At 41.1% G+C, this 24,255-nt stretch overlaps 1 protein-coding gene across 1 annotated transcript in view; it reads right to left on the minus strand.

Moving 5' to 3' along the window:
• pkhd1l1.1 (PKHD1 like 1, tandem duplicate 1) overlaps window positions 1-22,305 on the minus strand; it is an 82,468-nt gene extending 60,163 nt beyond the window's left edge. The window contains exons 1-27 of the mRNA XM_075449038.1: window positions 22,262-22,305; window positions 21,946-22,032; window positions 21,736-21,813; window positions 21,002-21,146; window positions 20,820-20,928; window positions 20,691-20,748; window positions 20,523-20,616; window positions 19,536-19,589; window positions 19,369-19,442; window positions 19,241-19,283; window positions 18,199-18,269; window positions 18,002-18,112; window positions 17,195-17,290; window positions 12,406-12,671; window positions 10,368-10,459; window positions 10,128-10,287; window positions 9,061-9,190; window positions 8,810-8,953; window positions 7,823-7,977; window positions 7,617-7,727; window positions 7,329-7,478; window positions 6,533-6,657; window positions 6,283-6,446; window positions 6,023-6,192; window positions 3,675-3,807; window positions 2,295-2,449; window positions 138-260 (exon numbers count right to left, since the gene is read on the minus strand). Of these exons, the coding sequence (XP_075305153.1) occupies window positions 138-260; window positions 2,295-2,449; window positions 3,675-3,807; window positions 6,023-6,192; window positions 6,283-6,446; window positions 6,533-6,657; window positions 7,329-7,478; window positions 7,617-7,727; window positions 7,823-7,977; window positions 8,810-8,953; window positions 9,061-9,190; window positions 10,128-10,287; window positions 10,368-10,459; window positions 12,406-12,671; window positions 17,195-17,290; window positions 18,002-18,112; window positions 18,199-18,269; window positions 19,241-19,283; window positions 19,369-19,442; window positions 19,536-19,589; window positions 20,523-20,616; window positions 20,691-20,748; window positions 20,820-20,928; window positions 21,002-21,146; window positions 21,736-21,813; window positions 21,946-22,000 (3,066 nt within the window). The 5' untranslated portion in view covers window positions 22,001-22,032; window positions 22,262-22,305. The remainder of the gene's footprint in view (window positions 1-137; window positions 261-2,294; window positions 2,450-3,674; window positions 3,808-6,022; window positions 6,193-6,282; window positions 6,447-6,532; window positions 6,658-7,328; window positions 7,479-7,616; window positions 7,728-7,822; window positions 7,978-8,809; window positions 8,954-9,060; window positions 9,191-10,127; window positions 10,288-10,367; window positions 10,460-12,405; window positions 12,672-17,194; window positions 17,291-18,001; window positions 18,113-18,198; window positions 18,270-19,240; window positions 19,284-19,368; window positions 19,443-19,535; window positions 19,590-20,522; window positions 20,617-20,690; window positions 20,749-20,819; window positions 20,929-21,001; window positions 21,147-21,735; window positions 21,814-21,945; window positions 22,033-22,261) is intronic.
• Window positions 22,306-24,255: the final 1,950 nt, after the last annotated feature.

Raw genomic sequence — 24,255 nt, forward strand, 5'->3', positions numbered from 1 at the left:
ATCAGCATCTAATTTTTGCTCCCCGGACGCACAAATTACATAAATACCACGCAGAGGGACAAAAACAGCGTCTGCTCTGAAGGTTTTATAGATGCAAACACATCAGCTGACGGGTGGTGTTGAAGGGCTTTCTGCACCTGTGGTTTGTTCTCCACCACACGGAAGAAATCTCCCGTCAGGCCTCGGATCAGCAGTCCGCCTTTCTTCTTCTCGTTGGCCGAAACGACGACATCTTTGCCCACAACGGCCGAGCCGTCGACCTGAAAGGAGCAGGAGTCACCATCAGAACCAGAACTTTCACAGGTGGTCACAAAGTTCCTGAAGAAACTCTAAAAGTCCAAAACAGAGGAGGCCGGAATGAGTAAAGACTGCTAATAAAAGTGCTGATTCTAAGCTCCGTACTTTTTAAACATTTTTTATAAACATTTTTTTTTAACATTTAAAAAAAAAATTAAATATTTTTTTATTCATCCCTATTCATATTTCATATTTAATTGTTATTCTCTTTTTATTTGTGGCAGGACAAGGAAGAATTTCACTGCACATTGTACTGTGTATGAAAATAAAACTATCTTGAATCTATCAAGAAGAAGGAAGGTCCCGAGGCAACTCTGCTGTTAAGTCCTTTGTTTTATTATTTCACACGCACCGACGCGTTTCGACTCACAGGAGTCTTTTTCAAGGTGTAAAGGTGCTTTTTTTTTCCATCTTGAAAAAGACTCCTGTCAGTCGAAACGCGTCAGTGCGTGTGAAATAATAAAACAAAGGACTTAACAGCAGAGTTGCCTCGGGACCTTCCTTCTTCTTGATGTTTTAGATGCCCCTTTTCCCTTGAAGAGCACCTGCACTACACATTTAACGGAGACCCAAGGCAGCGCTCTCCCATCTCTTTCTTTATCTTGAATCTATATAATATGATAATATGCTGTAATTTGGCCATAAAACTAATTATTGTTGCATCTGTTATGGGATATGTTAGTGTAAAGCCTCACTGTGCAGTTTTATAACACAATCATCCCTAATTTCAGCCCATTCATTTCTATAAGATGCCATGTTTTCTAAAGGCAAGCAAACATAGTATCACACAAACTGTTTGTTCAGTTCTGAGCAGCTTTAAAGTGAATATCTGCACACCATGCTGAGATATGCCAAGTTTTCAGCTAACAGCTCTTTGGGAATCACCTTGTTGCTGCAGAAATCCTGTTTTCTGTCTGTCAGACTCTGTTATCTTTGCTGTTTTTCACACATGCAGCTAAAGAAATGGGAAGAAATGATGTGTCTCTGTGACAGGCTGCTGGGAACAAAGTGCCTAAAGATCCAGTTTAAAATGGCTTCTTTGCTGAGTTGTCTGTTCTGTGTGGACACAACACTGGTTCATCCCTTGGGTTAGGAGCCTTTTTCCTGCCTGAATGGTTTATAGCTCAGAGTTAAGTGGCTTAACTAAGAAAAAAAATGGACTGAAAATGAGGGAAAAAGCAGAAAATGTCCAAAGAAAAACTCTGAAAGAAAAACTTCAGGAAGCTGGAGAACTGTTGCTCAGGACACTTTAAAGATAAAAGGAAAGTCTGGCTGCTTGGAGGGAAACAGAGAAGTTATGTGATGCATTGACTCTTTAAATGACTTTTCATGACTTTGACTAATTTAAATCTTGTATTGGACAGACATAAGCAGGTCATTTCAACTTAAATCTAACTGCACAAACTTCCACCCAATAAATAATAACTAAAATAAATCCAAGCTTAGTGGAACTTTTATTCCACAGAACTTTGTTTAATCATTTTCTAATCGCACATCAATCTGTTTTGGAAGGTTTTACATTTAATTCCTTCTTTAGTCATTTCAGGAGACTTTATTTATTTAATTTACTTTACTTCCGAATCCCTTTTCTTTTCAGGCTTTATTTAATTACATGTTTTTCTAACTTCTTCTTCTTATTATTGTTATTTCCATCTCTAAGTCGGACAAAAAAAATGGACTGAAAATGAGGGGAAAAGCAGAAAATGCCCAAAGAAAAACTCTGAAAGACCTTCAGAAAGGTTGGGAACTGTTGATCAGGAACGCTTTAAAGGATTTAAGGAAAATCTGGCTGCTTGGAGGGAAACAGAGAAGTTAGGTGATGCATTGACTCTTTAAATGACTTTGACTAATTTAAATCTTGTATCCTACAGACATAAGCAAATCATTTCACCTTAAATCTAACTGCACAAACTTTCACCCAATAATTGACAGGTTATTTCACGTGTCTGTGGTATCTTTTTGTGTCAGTAACGGCTGTTCGGAGCACAGAGTCGGACCTTCATCAGAGGCTGGTCTCCGGGCTTCGTCAGCCACTCCACCCTCCACTTGGGCCGTCTGCAGCTTCCCTGCTTTGCCACTTTCAGCCGGCCCATCCCTGCGATTCCCTCCAGAGCGTATTTCAGGTCCTCCTCGCTGATGTCCACAGACAGACCTGAGACACGCAGAGACAGCCATGAGATGCTGGAACAGACGTTCTCTCTGGGAAACTACTTTAATACTGTAGTGAGAATGCCTTAATGCATTCTCACTATTAAGTTCCTATTTCTCTTTATTATTATTATTCCACCAGTTTTTTGTAACTAACTGCTCCTGCATACTTTCAGCTATTTCTACAATTTTGTTATCAAAACATTCAGCTCTTTTAGCAGATTCCTGCTATCATTTTTGGTGTTTTTAACCTTTACACTTTTTAAGATATTCAACTTTTATTCAAATTTTCCCGTCATTCAAATGAATGGAAACTGCTTTCATCCCTTCCAAATCATCTTCCTCTTTCCAACTACTTCTGCATGCTTTCAGCTAGAGAAACAATTCAAACTTTAAATGGGTCACAAGACATTCAGCTATTACCAATTGTTTAAGCTTTTTCAAATCTTCAGCCAATTTTGAAATATGACAGTTTCAAAAACATTTTGCTCCTTCTTGATTTTTATGAATGAGCACATAGTTAAGTCCGTGCTGATCAGTTTCAAATTTTTCAGTTTTTTCAAACAAATTCCTCTAACTTTTATAAAGTTTAACTTAGAGAAACAATTTATACCTTAAAATGTAGGAAAACTTGTCCTCTTTCAGCCAATGTAACTACTAAAGAGCTCACATTTACAGAATTTCAGCTATGAGCCTCGAACCGAGATCAACCTCTCAAATTCTCTGACTAACTCCAATGTTAAGTTTGGTAGTACACAAAAATCACAAAATTCCTTCAACCAATACCTTAGCAACAGTTTTTACTGCTAAAATCAAACTATTTTCAGCTTTTTTAGCATGGTCAGCTAATAAGCATTCTCACTGCTGTTTCGCAGGAACAGCTCTTTCTAGTTCTTTTTGTTTCTTAGGTGAAAACAATAAATGTCCTTGTTGTTCTTGGCTTTGCTTTTTGGATGACAAGTCGTCATCATTATCGTCTGTGAAGAGACATGATGAGTCACTGCCCCCGTTCTGTCTCTTTATCTTTGTCATTAGTACAATACGCTGTGACAGGAGGGATTATAAAAGAATGAAGAGCATTTGGAAGCCATCCAAACGTCTTATCTGCTGCGGCTCGGTGTCATCTCGTCATTCTTACTGCGGCGAGCAGCTTAAAAGTCAGTAATCAGCTGTGGGTCTAAAGGAATTTCAATTGTTTTGGATCGCTTTGAAATGTCTGTATGATCTACCTTCAGCTCGGTCTCCGTAGATCTCGACGTCAAAGGTGCCGCTCAGAGGAGGCGTGGCTCTGCGGAGACGAGTGATGGTGACGGTGGCTCCGCCTCCTCTGAACTCCGCCGCGTCCTCGCTGATGTTGAACGGCTTTAAACACATGTCGGAGGGGGAGAAAAAATCAGCCCGCTTGTTTCACCGCTTTCAACACGTTATATATTTTTTTTCATTTTTAAATTTAAATTACATTGGTTTTTCATGTTAATATAACAACATCCAACAATTTAAACATCCAAAACATTTGGCAGTAAAGAAAATAATAATTAAATGATTAAAAAAGATACAATAAACTGCAGTAATTAGACAGGAAATGACTGTGCAATGAATATGAAATAATGAAAATAATAAAAATAAATAAGTAAATAAACACATATATAAAAATAATAATAATACATTTTAAAAAAGTATTCAAAATGTAAGTTACAGCTTGCATTCCCAACAACAAATTAAATCATTTTCATTATCTCATTCTCCCTCCCTCAACAGTTCCAGAAATATCCTCCAAATATCATAAAATTCAGAAGCCCTCTTTCTAACAATATAGGTCAGTTTAAGTCATTTTATCAGTGGGTAAAAGAAGGGCAACCAACATTCTTCCAGCATAATGCAATAACAACATGTTATTTTTAAACTCACAACAGGATTCTACTGTCATTTATTTCTGTTTCTTATGTTTTCTGTTTAATGCTCACATTGATCTTTGAGTATTTGTGTAAAAAAAACTCTTAAGGTGAGATGATGCCAACCAACTCTGGCTGTAAATAAAATACGTCTGTAAAATACTGTAAAATTTGTCCAAACATTGTATGAAAAACTGTTAATTGAGAAAATAACCTTAGAAACGTAACTGTGAAATAAAAAGGGACCTTTTAACCATATTTTAGAGCTTTAAATGACACCAACATTTATGTAAAGTCGTTTTATTGTAAATATATTGCAACAAATTGTACATTTTGATTCACAAGATTGAAACTAGAGACGAATAACTAGAAAAAATCCAAACTTTGTGGAACTTTTATTCCACAGAACCTTGTTTAATCATTTTCTAATCCCACATCAATCTGTTTTGGAAGGATTTTACATTTAATTCCTTCTTTAGTCATTTCAGGAAACTTTATTTATTCAATTTACTTAACTTCCGAATACCTTTTATTTTCTTTTTTTTCCTAATTTTATTTAATTTCATGTTTTTCTAACTTCTTATTTCTATTATTATTATTATTAGTCAGACAGAGCTCAGCTGATCTCTGAAACATTTATCTGAAGCTGTGTCTTGGTTTTGTTTTGTATTCTAGTTCATAGTTCTGTCAGTATTTGCCTGGTGCATCAGTTTTCTGGTGCATCAGTTTTCTGATGAATCGGTTTTCTGGTCCATCAGTTTTCTGGTCAATCAGTTTTCTGGTTCATCAGTTTTCTGGTGAATCGGTTTTCTGGTGCATGGGTTTTCTGGTGCAACAGTTTTCTGGTGCATGGGTTTTCTGGTGCAACGGTTTTCTGGTGCAACGGTTTTCTGGTGCAACGGTTTTCTGGTGCATGGGTTTTCTGGTGCAACGGTTTTCTGGTGCATGGGTTTTCTGGTGCATGGGTTTTCTGGTGCAACGGTTTTCTGGTGCAACGGTTTTCTGGTGCATGGGTTTTCTGGTGCATGGGTTTTCTGGTGCAACGGTTTTCTGGTGAATCGGTTTTCTGGTGCATGGGTTTTCTGGTGCAACGGTTTTCTGGTGCAACGGTTTTCTGGTGCAACGGTTTTCTGGTGCAACGGTTTTCTGGTGCATGGGTTTTCTGGTGCAACGGTTTTCTGGTGCAACGGTTTTCTGGTGCAACGGTTTTCTGGTGCATGGGTTTTCTGGTGCATGGGTTTTCTGGTGCAACGGTTTTCTGGTGCATGGGTTTTTTGTTCCATAAGTTTTCTGTTTTATCAGTTTTCCGGTATATCAGATAAATCAGTTTTCTTTACTTCCTGTTTCCTTATGTTGAGCTTTTTGTTCAGTTGACTTTTTCTCTTGCTTCACACCAGGTCCTCAGGTTCTGATCTGACATTCTGTGTATCTGCAGGTTGTGTTTGCTGTGCTTGTTGTGTGAGCATTCACTTTGTTCCTCTTTACCCTGTTTTAGCTTTACACTTCCTGGTAACCCAGCATTTGGGTCCTCAACCTCCCGCTCCCCCGTGACCTCTGACAAGCTGTTGCTTTAGATTTATTTAAACCGTCTTTTGGACCTTTTTTTCCTCTCTACATATTCCTGGACTACTCTTCAGGAAAGTCTCTCACCTTAAACATGACACACAATGAAATGAAGGAGCTACCTGAAAGAAGCCAGCGTCCAGCAGCGGGAACCCAAACGCACATTCGAGCGGCGTGGCTTTGATCTCGTACCGGATCTGTGAAGCAGCTGATTCATATCTGGTGACAGAGAAGGCTTGGAAGGACTTTCCGGAGCTCTCTAAAGGGGGAGGCCTCCTCTTGAGGGAAACAGCTGAGAAACGACGAGAAACAATCAGAAAAATGAACTTCTATACCTTTAAAAACAAATACAAACAATACAAAAACCATGATCCAACTGTACCGTTTTCATCAGCTGTCGTTGGTCTCTTTCCAATGTGAACAGCGTCCACGTAGAAATCTTCCCCAGAGGCGTGCTTGTAGAGGGAAAGCTGCAGCAGACTGTAGCTGCTGCCGATGTGCTCTGCCTGCAGGGAGCTCTGCAGGTCCAGGCATTTGTAGCTCCACCTGTGCACAAACGATCCGTTTTACAGGCTGTCTCTTAGCACCATGTCTCCACATCTCTGAAAAAGTCTCTAAATGGATCCACTGACTTTGGCTCCTTGTTGAATAAAGTGTTGATTGTTGCGGTCTCTGTCTTGGTTTGGCCGTCGCTGTCGCGGTACGTGAACTTTACCCCAACTTCGTCCCTCAACGCTCCCTTGTATGCAAAGCAAAGCTGAGAGGAGAAGAAGAGAAAATGGATTTTGGATAGATTTACAGCCATGTGAACAGATCGAGTGCGATCAGATGCAGCAGACTAAGGTTTTACTAAAGTTTTTTTCAAGAAACAGACTCAACGTCAAATCCTGTTTTCCTTTGTGTGTTTTAGCACTGACATGTGGTCCCGCAGGGCTCAATCCTCGGCCCATTAATGTTTAACTTGTATAATAATTATCCTCAAATTAAATCGAATTTATTTGTATAGCACATTTCATGTCCAAAACAATTCAAAGTGCTTTACTTAAAAAAAAAAGCATTGCAGCAGGGAGTGTTAGAAGCATTAAAAATACACAAAAGAATATAAAGAGAAACAAATAAAATAATTTAAATGGATTTAAAAACAAGCAACAGTCCAGATAAGTTCAAAGATATCGTGCAGATTTCATGCATAGACACATGAGAAAAGAAATGTTTTTAACCCGGATTTAAAAATGTCTCCATTTGGTGAAAGTGTAATCTCCACTGGCAGTTTGTTCCACTTGTTTGCAGCATAACAGCTAAATGCTGCTTCTCCATGTTTAGTCTGGACTCTGGACTGGACCAGCTGACCTGAGTCCTTGGATCTAAGAGCTCTGCTGGCTTTATATTCTCTGAACATATCGCAGATGTGTTTTAAGAAGGTTTTACCGTGGGGTTTCTGTCCAGGGACACCGGTCCGTATTTGTTTCCGGACTCTTTGGCGAAGCTTTCCACGAATAGAAGCTCGGCGTTCTTCAGCGACCACGACCCGCAGAAAGCAGAGTGTTCTACGGGAGTTCCTCTCTCGGGTGTGTTGAACTGTGAGGATAGGCGACCACGGTTAGGAACATTTGTCTCTGAAAAACTGGCTTCTTGTACGTAAAGGTTTCACACCAAACTCTATGGTGAAACACCTCGTTTTTCTCTTTGTTTCATAGTTTTTAGCGTCCAACTGACCTGGGAGTTGTCCTTTTCGAAGTCATTGAAGTATTTCACGTCGTTGCCCTCGGAGGTCAGGATCTCCGCGGGACACTCGGCTTTCATCAAGTCCTCCAAAGCTGTCTGCACCTGTTCAGCCACACAATCTGAGGGTCAGCTGAGAACATTTGGCCCAAACATGGCCCACATCTGCAGTCTTCTCAGGCTGTTTCAACATTACAGACCTCAGACTCGGTCGCATTGAAGGCGATGGGCTTTGTCGGGACCCCCCCCCAAAGCAGAGTGAAGGTCTCCATGTTGCTTTGCCCCTTAGTAACCTCGGCAACAGTGATGTTGGTGTCTGAGCTGAAGACCTCATAGCTGAGAGGCATGAAGTCGCCTGCAGGCAGAGGATGAAACACAACTTTATCTGTCGCACTTTCGCTGCTTTAAAGGGATAGTTCGCCTCTTTTGACATGAAGCTGTATGAGATCCCATATCAGCAACATCATTTATGAACATTTTCTTACCCCCTGCTGCGTCCTGTGAGCCGAGTTCCAGCCTCGCTTTTGCGTTGACGAAGGTAGTCCGGCTAGTTGGCTGGGGTTTAAAAAATAAAGCGTTTTGCTTCTCAAAACAATATGCGTTCAACAGAGTAATACATTTGCATCACAAAATCGTTCTCCAGGAAAAAGTCAGACCTCACAATTGCTTGGCCCTATTTTCTCTCCCTTCGTATCACTGCCTGCTGTGTAGACCGTGCAGACCGAAGTGCAGACCGAGCAGCAAACACCGTAACAGGCGCGGCATGCAGTGATACGAAGGGAGAGAAAATAGGGCCAAGAGATTGTGAGGTCTGACTTTTTCCTGGAGAACGATTTTGTGATGCAAATGTATTACTCTTTTGAACGCATATTGTTTTGAGAAGCAAAACGCTTTATTTTTCTAAACCCAGCCAACTAGCCGGACTACCTTCATCAACGCCAAAACGAGGCTGGAACTCAGCTCACAGGACACAACAGGGGGTGTGTAATTTGTATTTGCTGCTGCCCATCTTGGCCAGGTCTCCCCTTGAAAAAGAGGTTCTTAATCTCGATTGGATCGTCCTGGTTAAATAAAGGTTATAAAAAAAAATATATATATATATATATATATATATATATATATATATATATATATATATATATATAAGGTGATAATAATCTGTTGAACCAGTTCTAAGAGTCTCTCACCTCTGTCAGAGTGGAATGTGACGGTGTAGTGGGACCCCTGCACGTCCTCCTGTTTGCTGACCTGGACTGTGTCGGGTTTGATGGACCACAGGCTGCTCAAGGCTGCTTCCACCACAGCTGCTGAGGCACTGACGGGGATTGGTCCTGAAGGACATGATGACGACGCTCATGAACAAACAAACTCCCCTTTCCTTCTGTGAGTTTCATCGTACGCAGAGTCTGTGGCTGCCGCTCGTTTCCAGCTACATTACCGGTTTTGGCGTGCCCGTGGCTCAGGCTGAAGAAGGTGCTTCCACAAAGATGGCCGCCACAGCTGACGCTCACCTTCTGCACCTCTTTGACTGGCGCGATGCCGGCGGGCCACGAGTCAAAGGTGACCACCTGAGGAACAGCGAGGCAGATAAGAGGGTTTCAAAGTCACTTTTATGGACCACGACAAGGTGAAAAAAAACAACAAAAAAAACCAGACGATAACATCGTCATACAGAAAATAATAAAAAAAAAAACATTATTACATTCTTTCACAACTCAAAAAATCTCTTCCCACAGAACACAAACCTTCCCCAACAGCCCACACACGTGTGAAATCTTGCATGTTATCCACTATCATGTAATAAGTGTGTTCAACCCTTAGACGAGCCTTTAATTAAGAACCATTATTGCATTTGTGCTTCCCGAGTTTTGGGTCCTGTTTCTGCATGTCAGCAAAATAAAAAGTTCAACAATGTCAAAATACTTTGGACCAAATATAAATAGATTACATGAAAAAGTCATTTCTGTACGAATACACAAAGGTAGAAGATGAGGAAGCCTCGACTTAAAGTGTCCTCTCTGAATGAGAGCAGCTGGAAACCCTTATTTAAGAACCTACCTTGCTGTGGATGGATAACCTAAACACTGCCTTTAATTTATCCAACAGTAACCTCTATTAAACCCTTTTAGAGTCTGCTCTCCTCTGCACACGCCGGACTGAAATGAGTCCTTTTTTCATTAAACCAGGAATAATTTGGACTCAAATTGTGACCTTAATTATCCAAATTAAATGAAAACTTGTGACCCTTAAAGATTTAAAGCCCCAATGAGCAGAAAAGTGAACCTGAACCGTCAACGTTAATTCTATAACAGCCACTGAAGGTCATGTTTGTTGTTCACATGAATGGAAAAGATTCTCCGGCTCATAGAAGCGACTTCTAGAAAGCGAATAACTCAGAAAGCGCCTTTAATTTAGAGAAAAACTCGGCCTATTTTTCCCGAAGGCTCCGCTGCTGAGCAGGTAGTTCTGGATGTTTTGTGTTTAACTTGGTAAAATGTGCCGTACCTGCTCCTCATCAAACACTTCGTAATCGGCCACGATGTTCTGGACTTCATTGACGGCGTCGTCCGTCTGCTCCTCTGTGAAGGAGCTCTCCTCTTGGAACAGAGCGATGTTGATATGAGCCTTGCCTCCGTATTCATGCTGCAGGAGCTCCATGTAGTAGCTGCAGAGAGAAACTCACGGTTATTCACGCAGTTTCTTCAGCGTCTGCGGCGTGCTGTGAACGCATGCTGCCATGCTTACGGTTTTCCCTCCTCCAGAGCCATCACTTCTGAGCGCTGCGACTCCAGCTGTCCGTAGCTGTGGACGTAATACGGCTGGAACGCAACTTTAGCCTGAAGTGAAGAAAGTGAACAAGTATAAAGATTAGGGCTGGGCAATGATTAAAATGTTTAATCTAATTAATCACATGGACTGTTAAAAGCTCAGATAAATACGTTTTTAAGAGTTTTAAAAACAAACATAAAAAGTTTAAAATCAGTTCTATAAAGGACAGGAAGCCAATGGAAGGAGTTAATAACAGGAGTGATGAGCACAGGTCTGTTGGTGTTGGTTAAAAGACAGGCAGCAGCGTTCTGCACCAGCTGAAGGCGGCTGAGAGAAGACTGGGAGACGCCGACATAAAGTGCATTGCAATAGTCTGACCTTGAACTTATTAGGGCATGGATGGCTTTCTCAAGGTCATGATGACTTAAAAACATTTTAACTTTGGCCAGGAGACGCAACTGGAAAAAAACTAGTCCTGACGACATTGTTCATTTGTTTGTCCGACCTAAGATCAAAGGTCAAAGGTCACTCCCAGATTTCTGACGGTTGAACTGAGCTTTGAAGGCAAGGTGCCAAAGCCAGCCGTCACAGTGTCCCCAAACACAATGCATTCAGTTCTGTCATCATTTAAATGAAGAAAATATTGGGCCGACCACTGCTTAATATCAGCAATACAATTAAACAAAGAACATTGTGCACTGTTCAACTATGTGCAACTATGTCTTTGTGCAACTATTTGGCTTCAATGGTAGATAAATTTGTAAATCGTCTGAATAACGGTAGAAAGAATGGCTTTAATTGACCCAAGTGGTAGCATGTACAATGAGAAGAGGATAGGGCCAACAATAGATCCTTGAGGGACTCCACAGGAGAGAGGAAAATTAAAACACATTATTACAGTTAAAGGACTTAATGTGTTAAACACGTCTGTTTAAAAACATTTTAAATAAAAATGAGCTATTATTATCATTAATATTATCATTGCAAAACAGTTCGTTTACATCTGTGTGGGTATGAAAATGCGCGCATCGCCTCTATAAAGTTATTTTTAGCGTAAAGTGAGACCGCTGCGTGACTGATACTAAACTCTGCGATTCTGTTTAGTGTTTTATGGCTGTGTTCGAAATCGCATACTTCTCCTACTTCTCCTACTTCTCCTACTACTCATACTAACTTTTTGAGTTAGTATGTGAGTTTGAATAAGCGAGAAGTTCCCGGATGCATACTAGATTCTCTGAAATGTTGGGTATGCATCATGAGGTTACTACTCATATTCAAACTACCCAAGATGCAACGTAACACGACTTCGCAGATCGTCATTTCCTGTCAAAACGGCAGTTTCAAGCTAGCTACAAAGAGGGTAGGTTCACTTCCTGTTTTCAAAACAAAAGCACCAATTATATCGTAATGGCTTTCCCTATGATAAAAGGCAACGGGTATTTTATTTTGTGAAAATAACCGGAAGTGCGTTGCTCACTGCGGCTAGCTTTAGTAGCGCCGAATTCGTCAGGAACAAAATTGTAAATAGCCGGTATTTTGTCAGGTTTTCAACAGGTTGGGGATCTAAACGATTACTTTCTCACCTGAAAATGTTTCAAATGTTGCTAAAGTTTACAGAGTTTAGAGCTTAAGGGAAATCAGCTTCAGGCCGGCTGATTTCGGCTCGGGCAGGAGCGAAATGCATTGTGGGTAAACGCTCTGCATACTGTCTGATCGAATGAGTATGTAGTATGTAGTATGTAGTATGCGGTTTCGAACACAGCCACGGTGATGTTACCTGCTAGTTTATCTTCATTTTATTACTCCATGCTTCGTGGTGTTTGCTGTAACTGTGTGAATGTGATGCATTCAACAGACTTTTACAGTAATAAAACCTGCGTTAATGCGCGATAAAATATTTATCGGCGTTAAATAATTAACGAGTTAACACGATAATAACGAGTTAACTCGCCCAGCCCTAATTAAAACAATCTGAAGTTTATCTTCCATGGTGGGGGGACTTCTGCCCGCTCACCTTGTGTTCTGGGCGGCTGGAGTTGCTCAGGTACAGCTCACACTTGTCGTCGCAGTGCAGGTAAACGGTGAAGTTGCCGGTCGATGGCGGCACGAGGAAGCCGGTGGTCCGTGTGCTGAAGTCGTTGAAGTCGATCGGAAAGGTGTGAGGCAGGGAGTCCACCCACTGCCACCAGTAGCCAGTTGTGTTGTCGGTGTAGCTCCAGATGTCGCTCACGTAACGGGGGCGCGTGCCGTTCCACACCTCCATCTTCAAGCCTCTGCTGCCTGCAGGCAGGGTATCAAAATAAGACGAGCAAAAATCAGCACAACGGTGGCTCAGGCTGCTCAAACGGGCGAATAACAGCTGCCGTTTTTCAGTCCTTTACAGACAAAACTATTAACTGATTGGAGGATAAAACACTTAATGAAAAATCTTTATTATCTAAGGGTCACATTCATCAACAAAGCAGTAAAAATCTGTTTAACCTAGCCACTGACACAGCGATGAAAGAGAAAAATTTGTAGAAAACATAAAAAAATTAAGATAAAGCACAAAGTAAATGCAGTAAAAGGCTAAATATAGCAGGAAATTAGGAGCAACAACATTAAATCTCATTGAATTACAGAGGGGATGTGACAAACAATGGGTACAAGATGTGAAAGAGACAAAAAAAAAGAAAAGATAAGTGTGTTGCCACGACGACGGCTGCGCCGGTTGCTTTTTGGCCTCATTTTCCAGGTTTGATGCAGTTTTCACACCAAACGTAGTTTAAAACTAGTGTAAAACAATCTGATTTAAACCCCTTCTTTCTCCTACAGCGTATTCAGACCAACGGTCTGACTCCCAGAGGACGAGCCTGTAACCATGACAACGCTCTGTATCTGTACGCAGGCTGTGACGGAGCGCGTTTTCTGATGATCACCACCTTCTCAGAGTGAGCTGCCAGCTGTCTGACCGTCAGGTAAAACTCACCAATCATTTGTTTTTCTGTCATAAATAAAAGATTGTGATAAATCTTTGGCGGCCTCAGTGTGAGATGGAAGTGTTGATGAATGTGTGCTGCTTCACAGATAAAGCCAGCTGCATCCTCATTAAAATGTGCGAGTGCGATCAGGTGTTCCAACTGGAGCTGATAAACACCTCCACAGCTACTGCAGAGTGCAGCCAGATGTTGGCAGACGTTTTAACACGTGTAAAAGGTACGTTGGGTTGTGTTATATTTGGATTTCATCGGACTGCGTCAAACTTGTTTGCTTTTCTATTTAAAGTGCCTCGAAGTGGCTTTTTTTATCAACATGGTCGGCCTGTTGGTGTTATTATCAGGGCTGGGCAACGATTAAAATGTTTAATCTAATTAATCACATGATTTCCCTGATTAATCACGATTAATCACATTTGTACGCAAAATCCAAAAATGAATCCAAAAGTAGCGCATAGCCTTTAGCATTTAGTTTTATTTTAAATGTGCTGCCATATGAATGAAAGTGCCATAACATTTGTTGTGCAAACACACTTTTAACATCAGCATCTTTCTGTAGTTTTTATGTAGAAGCCTCGCTCCACTGTCTGTTTCCTTGAATGACTTGCTGCTATCAGTTGTGTGTTTTGCCTTTAAGTGATATTTTAGACTGGAACTACTACGCTGAGAACACAATTCAACTTGGCTGTGTTTACAGATGACTTTGGTTCTGTCGACTCCGCCGTCTGGAAGAACTTTAAAATGAAAATGGCCGAGTAAAAGTTCCATACCCTTCTCCATGTTTGGTGGATCCGCCGATTACTTTCTTTTCCGGTTCCGCAGCAGACAGCAACAGACTTTTACAGAACAAAAGCCTGTGAGCAACAGAATTTTACAAAATAAAAGCCTGTGAGCAACAGACTTTTACAATAATAAAAGCCTGTGAGCAACAGAGTTTTACAAAATAAAAGCGTGTGAGCAACAGACTTTTAGAAAATAAAATAAATAATAAAACCTGCGCTAATGCGCGATAAAATATTTGTCGTGTTAAATAATCAATTGGCCCACCCAGGTGCATGCTGGTACTCCAGGTGCCCAGTGTGACCCAATTACCAAAATATCCTAAACAAATAACTAACTAAGAATATTAGCAAAAAAAAAATCAAATCTAAATAAAGCACTGAAATTAATCAAATAAAGTTACTCATAATTAGCAAATTGAATTTACAACTAACTTTACAAATAGCTCCTACACTTATTAAAACATTTTTTTTACTAAAGCCAAACTGTGGGTTATTTCCTGCCTGCTCTGTGGATCCCCTTCACATAAATATACCTTTCAAGGTGTCTCTGAAATAAAAAAAATAATAATAAAAGTAATGCATCTGATACTTTGGGGTAATGCAAGTTTCATGTGGTATAATTTAAAATGTATAAACTTAACACTTTGAGTGGATTTACAGATGTTTTCTGGTGCCTTAAAAACCCAACTGATTCCCAAAGAGCTATTAGCCAAAACATTGACCTATACAGCTTTGTTGTTGTGTGGTTTGCATACGATTTTGTCACGCCCATGGACTTACGTTTTCATGTTTTAGGTTATGTTTTAGTGTTTCAGTCCATGTTTAGTTTTTAGTCATGTTTTAGTTTCCCTGCACTCTGTTAATTAGTTCACTCACTGCACCCGTTTATTCCCCACCAGCTGCACCTTGATCCTAATCACTTTCACTCCCTATTTAGTTTCCAGTCTCTCCTCTCAGTTTGCCGGATCTTTGTTACCCTTCATGCCCTTCATGCCCTTCATGCCCTTCATGCCCTTCATGCCCTTCATGTCTTTCATGTACTCACCCATGCTACCAGTTTTGTCCAAGATAAGTATTTATATATTATGCCATGCCAAGTGTTTTTGTTTGTTTTTTCGCAGTTTGATTTTTGAACCCGGCTAAGCCGAGTTTTGTGTTGATACTTTGCTTTTTGTTAATAAATCACCCTTTATTTTTGAAAAGTCCGCATCCGTGTCCTCCCTCCTCACACCTACCTGACAGATTTGATAGAGAAGGGGTTGTACACGAAAAGTAAAGGGATGTTTATCAGCTTGTGCAACATTTTTCTTTGCACAATCAACACCAGGGACTGAGAGCTGTTTAATAGGTACGTTTCTCCACATATCCAAAAGGCAGATTTTCACAATCAATTCTTGTAAATTGACAGATCGCTATGCATCCAAGGGCAACGTTCACTTGACTTGGTAAGGTAACTGTAAATTTAGAATGCCTTAAAGCATTCTCACAATTAAGTTCCTGTTTCTCTTTATTATTATTCCACCAGTTTTTGGTACCTAACTACTCCTGCATACTTTCAGCTATTTCTACAACTTTGGTATCAAAACGTTCAGCTCTTTCAGCAGATTCCTTCTATCATTTTTGGTGTATTTAACTTTTTAAGATATTCAACTTTTATTCAAATTTTCCCGTCATTCAAATGAATGGAAACTGCTTTCAGCTCTTCCAAATCATCTTCCTCTTTACAACTTAACTATTTCTGCATGCTTTCAGCTAGAGACACCATTCAAACTTTAAATGGGTCACAAGACATTCAGCTATTACCAATTGTTTCAGCTTTTTCAAATCTTCAGCCAATTTTGAAATATGACAGTTTAAAAAAACATGAACATTTTGCTCCTTCTTGATTTTTATGAATGAGCACACAGTTAAGTGCGTGCTGATAAGTTTAAAATTTTTCAGTTTTTTCAAATAAATTCCTCTAACTTTCATAAAGTTTAACGTACAGAAACAAATTATACCTCAAAATGTAGGAAAAATTGTCCTCTTTCAGCAAATGTAACTACTAAAGAGCTCACATTTACAGAATTTCAGCTATGAGCCTTGAACCGAGATCAACCTCTCAAATTCTCTGACTAACTCCAATGTTAAGTTTGGTAGTACACAAAAATCACAAAATTCCTTCAGCCAATACCTCAGCAACAGTTTTTACTGCTAAAATTGAACTATTTTCAGCTTTTTTAGCATGGTCAGCTAATAAGCATTCTCACTGCTGTTTCGCAGGAACAGCTCTTTCTAGTTACCTGTGGATTTTCAAAACACATCCACTTAACCATGTGGATTGATACTTCCTTTAACAGTGTACTTTTAAGTGCCATTTCAGATGAGAACAGTAAAAAAAAAAAAAAAACGAGTGAAATGAGAATTATTCCTCACAGATTACAAGCTGGGATGAACTCAAGCATACAATGTCTGTTTAAAGTCTTTCCTGCACATTTCCCATCTTGAACGAGCACTGAGGATATTTACATCGGGATTTATTAGATGATTAGTGAGATGATAAGAGGGTGTAAGCGGGCATCACTTTGTGTTATTTTCAAGGTGCAGGTACAAGTTGCTTTTACAGTAAGTAAGTAAAGTAAGTTTTATCTAGACTCAGTATACCATTTCAAACTTTGTATGAGTTTCACAACACGTTTCTTTTTCTGTCAAAGCTGGCAGCTGGTCAGAGTCAGGTGAGTCGGTCCGGAGACATTTTAAAGTGATGAAGTCATTTCAGCGTTTATTTTTGGTCCTGCTGTTTGTATTCAGGCAGCTAAGAGCAGGTTATGAACAGAAAAATTCTGACAGGACATGCTTCCTAACAGTAAGACAACAGCTCAACTGCAACAAGAGATGGAATGAAAGACAAAAGAAACTCTTTGTTGATGCGTGCAAACGCAGATTCTTTGAGTTCCTTCTGTGTTCGTGTTGCTGCTGAAACAATGAGCCGAGGAAAGCAGCAATAAGGGTCAGGACATGGACGGGTTGCATCACAGCGGAACACAAAAAGACGAGCTGTTCTCACCTGGATACGCCGTTACGTTGCCGTCTTTCGTCTGGTGTTCGGCAGTCTTGCATGTGATGCTGTCATCAGCCACAGTCTGGATCTCACAGGGCAGACCTGAAAGATAAAGCTCGAATGTCACAAACACATGACTGAGCAGCAACAATAGCTTTGAATCGAACGCATTCCAAAGGAAAAATCATCCTTTAACCGCGCCGCATTAATACAACAACTGAATATCACATCTTTAATCTACAGATATGCACTTAATTGATCTATTTAGGACTTATATTATATTATCATTTTATATATAATATAATATATATATAATATATACATATTTTTTATCATTATTTTATATTATATAATACTATTCCAACTTTAAAGCTCTAAAGCAACCAACGCAGCTGTAATGCATCTGATATTTCGGGGTTATTTCAGTTGCATGTTGTATAATTTAAAATGTATAAACTGAAAACTTTGAGTGGATTTACAGATGTTTTCTGGTGCCTTAAAACCCCCCAAAAACCATCAACTTTGAGCCGGAGTTCAGTCTGGTGTCCACAGTGCCTCCATATCAGCTCTGATCGCCATAGTAACGCGGCATGAAGTGACTTCCTTTGTGATTAAAGACGTGTTGTGGCTAAAACTTAATGGTGTGTTAAATGACTCGACACAATGGATCCCTGTTGTTACGGTCTGCTGTGTTTCTAAAGCCTCTGTGGGATTATTTGTTAAAACACGACATGTTGTGCTCAACAGGATCATCACCATCGCACGACTGGAGCTGAGGTTTCGGTAAGTTTCCACTCTGATGGGGACGCTTACCTCCAACGAGAACTCGTGCCGGTTGATCGGTTTGGTCGAAGTAGCGGCCGTGGACGGTCAACAGCGTCCCACCCTGAACGCCGCCCTTGGATGGAGACACGGCCGTCACCTCTGAGCCGGAGACACAACAGACAGTTCAATGTGGGCTCAACTCTGGAGACGAATCTCTCCTCCTCCTTTCTTCCTTTCTTACAGACCTGCAAACGTTTGGAACATGGACAGCTTGCCCACGGATGAAATCCAGAACAGCTTCTTATCTGGTGAACTCCTGAAGAGCAGAAAGAAAAAACAACATCGAATCACAGCTGTTGATACGGGACACTTCTTATTCAGCAAAGTGTCCTGCTACATGATATTAAGGATTAATAAAAACTAGGGCTGGGCATCGATTAACATGTTTAATCTAATTAATCACGATTAATCGCATTTGTACGCAAAATCCAAAAATGAATCCAAAAGTAGTGTATAGCTTTTAGCATTTAGTTTTATTTTAAATGTGCTGCCATATGAATGAAAGTGCCATAACATTTGTTGTGCAAACACACTTTTAACATCAGCATCTTTCTGTAGTTTTTATGTAGAAGGTTCCGCAGCAGACAGCGACAGACTTTTACAGAATAAAAGCCTGTGAGAAACAGACTTTTACAAAATAAAATAAATAATAAAACAGGGGTGGTCCGTGGCGTAGTGGGTTGAGCAGGCGCCCCATGTACAGAGGCTATAGTCCTCGCTGCAGCTGGCCTCTGTTCGAGTCCCGCATCGGACAGCCCTGTGCTGCGTGTTGTTCCCCCTCTCTCTGCCCCCTGCTTCCTGTCTCTCTGAACTTTCCATTAAAAATTATATATAAAAAATGCGTTAATGCGCAATAAAATATTTATTGGTGTTAAATAACTAACGAGTCCAGCTCTAATAAAAACTAACTTGAACACTGAAAAAACAGCATTTCTCACTCACTCTATAACATTACACTTTACAATGAAGCATAATGAATAAAATCCTTAAGAAAGGTTTTTTTTTTTTTTTGCATTTTTGTATGACTGCATATCCCATCTATGTTTTACACATATTTGTTTCAAAAGAAATCTATAATATTTTAGTTAAAACACACATTTTAGTCCCTAAGTTTATTGATTACAAAGCAGTTAAATCCGCTGTTTCCAGCTGCATCTTTAAGTCTTCACTGTCGGTTCTTTAACATCCTTCTGAAGCACTAAAGAGTTGGCTTTAACAGCCCTTTACCGTCCGAAATCAGCATCCAGGATGTAGCTCAGGTTGTGATGTCCTGTTGGAGTTAAAACACAATCACTAAAAGTCACTTTGGACACCGTTAAAAAGCTGAAATAAATCCACGAGCAGCATCGCCTCACCAACATACGTCCCCGTCATCTTGCAGCTCATGTATCCCCAGTGGGAAGACTCACTATCCAGTTGTAGGTTATACCTTCAGAAGTGTTTGAAAGACATGAGAATAAGTTCATCTTTCCACTGTGACGCACATCAGTTATGTTCTAAAGGACGAAACGAAACCACTTACAGGTCGTCTGACTCTGGCTTCAGCATCTCACAAGGCATTCCTCCCATGTAGGATCTGCAATTAACACGATTAAACAGATCAATCGTGGGGTCGATGACAGAAAATCAGGGTGTCGGCTCGTCTTGTTGTAAAGATATTTAGAAAAATAGAGAATAAAGTTCAAAGATCAAGAATAAACTTGAAATTTTAAGGTGAAAGTTGCATCCAGATGATGCAGAGATGGTTTAATTAAAGATGAACTGCTGATGACAATAACTGTGATGTGAACACAATCACTGTTTCGATGGTACATGTGTACATGTGTGATGAGATAAGAAGAAAATGTTCATAAATGATGTTGCTAATATGGGATGTCATACAGCTTCATGTCAAAAGAGGCGAACTATCCCTTTAAAAACTCCCTTTTAAAGATTCTTTTATTTGTTTTTAAATCTTTAAACGGGCTCGCCTTACCGCCTTACCTCTTTGAGCTGCTCCATCCTCATGTAAAAGCATGAGACTCTGTTTCTGCTTTTGCTTTATCATTTTTTATAATTTTTTACATAGTTCTTATGTTTTATGTCTTATAATTCGTGTTTTTATTCGTGTACAGCACTTTGTTTCAGCCACAGCTGTTTTTTAAAAGGCTTTATAAATAAAGTTGAGTGGAGAAACTGCACTGGAAAAAATCAAAGTCTTACCAAGTATTTTTGTCTCATTTCTAGTCAAAAAAAGTTATCTGTTGTGAAGGTTACATCTGTATGGAATACAGAGAAGATGCAGCAGCACAGCTGATCCAGCCCACATGGACATGCTTCCTCACAGGACTCTGCATTTCAAAGGCTAAGTGAACACATTTTCTTCTTCTTTATTGTTACGAGTCGGATAAAAAATGTGCATGTTTCATTTCTAAAAAGGCCAACCAGTTCGGCTTTGACTCCATAAGAGGATGGGTCCATTAAAAACAAGCTGGAGGGTTATCACCAGCTCATTTTGATATTTTCTTACCTCAGAAATCGGGCTTTGATGCCATTGGAGCTCACGTCCGTGTTGCTCCCGTAGACGTCGGTGAAGATCTGTCCTCGCAGAGTCACCACTGTGCCTGCAGGGTTTATCAGGAGGTTTTATCAGGGAGGTTCAAAGCGAGCGCAGTGACATCTCTGTGAAAGGCCGTACCTGGGGGGCCGCTGACCGGACTCAGGGAGGCGATGGTGGGCGTGCGGTACCAGACGCTCTGAGGAGAGTCACAGAAGAATGAGACCAGACCGACCAAGCCTAAACTTAACCGCTCGTCATCTGACTTACGTAGAAGCTGCAGTGGTAGGATTTATAATGCCCGCGACATATGCTGCTGTCGGGAACGGGGACGCCGTCCACGCTGACGTGGACCACATACTGATCGTACGGCATGGCTCTATGGTGGATGAAACGCTGTTTTAGGTGGAGATGCATTACCTTTGGAAGGTGTTTAATATTAAGAAGTGTACCTGGTGTAACACATGATCTGGCTGCCGTGCGTCGAGTCTCTCTCCACGTCACAGGGGATCGACATGGTGTCCGACACCAGGGTCACGTGGTTCCCAAACTGGTCGTCTTTGGGATTCAGCTGGAACTGTCTCTCCTGAGCAAAACCTGAGAAGAAAAGCCAAACGATGGCAGATGGCAGTTCGGTTCTGGGGCCTCTTCTATTCAACATCTATGCGTAATGCTCCCACCGCCTTTAGATCAGGCAAATCACCTGTTGTTGCAGTTAGGATTATAAACCCTACCACACACTCTTTAAGTGGCTCCAACAAATAGACAATTGAGGGGGGGGGGGCTCTTGGGAGTCAAAAGTGTGCTAAAGTGTCCACTTGGGAGCCAAAACTCGCTAAAATGTCCTATTGGGAGCCAAAATGTTCTTCACAGACCAATGTTGAAATATGTGCTCAGCTTCAGTCTGTGATGGTAAAAAACAGAAATCTGGCTGTTATTATGGACCCAGCCTTAAAAGACTAATGTCTAAAAGAAGCTGCTTTCATTGGACTGTGAACACATTCCCAGATTAGTCTAATTAATCATTTTATGGACTAAAATAGATTGAGGAACTTTGTGTTTTGTACAAACTTTGACCGTAGTGTGCGTATTGTTGATGCATTTCCTTTTATTTTACTTTGACTCGCCATGCTACATAAATAAGTGTGCCATAATGTTAATTTATAAACCTCATTGGATCTCTCACCGTCTCCACTGATGGTGAGTCGCGTTGCTCCGTTGGAACTTCCCCAATGTGGAGACACGTAATCAATGCGCTGCGCGCCTGGAAATGTAGTTAAAACTATCATTTAAACAGCTAAATACACCTTTATTACCATGCACGGGGCCAGCTGTGTTTGGTGGAGAATTCCTTAAACATTTTTAATAAAAACTGCACATTTAAAACGTTTCTTACTGCAGCAACACCACAGAGCGACAAGCAGAGCCGCCGGCCTCAGAGCGCACTCCATCCCGAAGAATTCAGATTCCTCTGGTGCCTCACCTGCACCGGGAGAGGTGGGGCAGTTAATGCCAGACTTCTAAATTATGTTTGAAAGTTTCCCCCCTACTTTAAACTAAGATATCTGCTCTCTTCCATGACAAAAACTTAAATTAAAGTCAAGAATTGAAGGAAATATCCCAGAATAGGTGAATATTCACTGTTTTTATGCGTAATTAACTAAACTCTTACAGATATGCACAAATGTGAATTTAAAACGGACAAAACTTACCTGTTGTCTGCACCTATAAGCCGCTGACCTGTTTAAAGTATCAGAGAAAGGTTCTGCCTGGACTCAGAGGTGCTCTGGACCTTTATAGCATCCTCTGGGTTCCGCCTCTCACCTGGAACTGGGCGGGGCTGAGATCAAAGCACCCAGGGAAGTCTGCAGGTTCACATCTGCTGAAATCTCCCGAAATAAAAACGCTGCCGGGAAGGGGCCCTGTGTCACAGCTGAGGGGCATGAGTAACAGCTTCATGACGAGAAACTCAGTCAGACGTTGATGGAAGACGAGAGAAAGAAGTGAAACTGAACATCTCACAGTGGAACATGTTTATCTGTCTGACTTTTTCATTTCAACACATCTGCAAAGTGGGTTTTCAGCGTTAAACGTGTAATCTTCTGCACTCTGGGGACTTTTAAGGCATCATGTTCTGTTGGAATGCATTAAAACATTGTCCCAGGTGACCATTCAGAGTTTAATTTGGTGGTGTGAGGACTTAAGGTTGTGGCTGATTGGTGGAGATGATATGACATCACACATATCCTGGGATGATTCACACATCTGTCCTCTTTTGTTTGAAGTGAATGTGCAGCAATATTTAACAGGAATAAGCCAGACTAAGACCCAGTGACGTGCGCAGAGGGGGGGGGGGGGGGGGGGGGGGGGGGGGGAGGGGGGGGGGGGGGGGGGGGGCTCTTCCCTCGAGTCAAAATTCGCTAAAGTGCTCTCTCTGAGCCAAAAAGTGTGCTAAGGTGTCCTCTCTGAGCCAAAAAGCGTGCTAAAGTGCCCTCTTGGGAGCCAAAAAGTGTGCTAAAGTGCACCAAAACTCGCTAAAGTGTCCTCTCTGAGCCAAAAAGTATGCTAAAGTGCACCAAAACTTGCTAAAGTGTCCTCTCTGAGCCAAAAAGTGTGCTAAAGTGCCCTCTTGGGAGCCAAAAAGTGTGATAAAATTTCCTATCTGAGCCTAAAAAGTGTGCTAAAGTGTCCTCTCTGAGCCAAAAAGTGTGCTAAAGTGTCCTCCCTGAGCCAAAAAGCGTGCTAAAGTGCTCTCTCTGAGCCAAAAAGCGTGTTAAAGTTCCCTCTCTGAGCCAAAACGTGTGCTAAAGTGCCCTCTTGGGCGCCAAAAAGTGTGCTAAAGTGCACCAAAACTCGCTAAAGTGTCCTCTCTGAGCCAAAAAGTATGCTAAAGTGCACCAAAACTTGCTAAAGTGTCCTCTCTGAGCCAAAAAGTGTGCTAAAGTGCCCTCTTGGGAGCCAAAAAGTGTGATAAAATGTCCTCTCTGAGCCTAAAAAGTGTGCTAAAGTGTCCTCTCTGAGCCAAAAAGCATGCTAAAGTGTCCTCTCTGAGCCAAAAAGCGTGCTAAAGTGTCCTCTCTGAGCCAAAAAGTGTGCTAAAGTGCCCTCGCTGAGCCAAAAAGCGTGATGAAGTGCACTCTCTGAGCCAAAAAGTGTGCTAAAGTGCCCTCTTGGGAGCCAAAAAGTGTGATAAAATGTCCTCTCTGAGCCTAAAAAGTGTGCTAAAGTGTCCTCTCTGAGCCAAAAAGCATGCTAAAGTGTCCTCTCTGAGCCAAAAAGCGTGCGAAAGTGCCCTCTTGGGAGCCAAAAAGTGTGATAAAGTGTCCTCTCTGAGCCAAAAAGTGTGCTAAAGTGTCCTCCCTGAGCCAAAAAGCGTGCTAAAGTGCTCTCTCTGAGCCAAAAAGCGTGCTAAAGTTCCCTCTCTGACCCAAAACGTGTGCTAAAGTGCCCTCTTGGGAGCCAAAAAGTGTGCTAAAGTGCACCAAAACTCGCTAAAGTGTCCTCTCTGAGCCAAAAAGTGTGCTAAAGTGCTCTCTCTGAGCCAAAAAGCATGCTAAAGTGCTCCCTCGGCACCCAAAAAGCGTGCTAAAGTGCCCTCGCTGAGCCAAAAAGCGTGCTAAAGTGCTCCCTCGGGACCCAAAAAGCGTGCTAAAGTGCTCTCTCTGGAGTCAAAACTCGCCAAAGTGCCCTCCTGGTTGGCAAAATG

The sequence above is a fragment of the Odontesthes bonariensis genome, chromosome 18, assembly GCF_027942865.1.
Source record: "Odontesthes bonariensis isolate fOdoBon6 chromosome 18, fOdoBon6.hap1, whole genome shotgun sequence".
In the NCBI taxonomy this organism is placed as follows: domain Eukaryota; kingdom Metazoa; phylum Chordata; class Actinopteri; order Atheriniformes; family Atherinopsidae; genus Odontesthes; species Odontesthes bonariensis.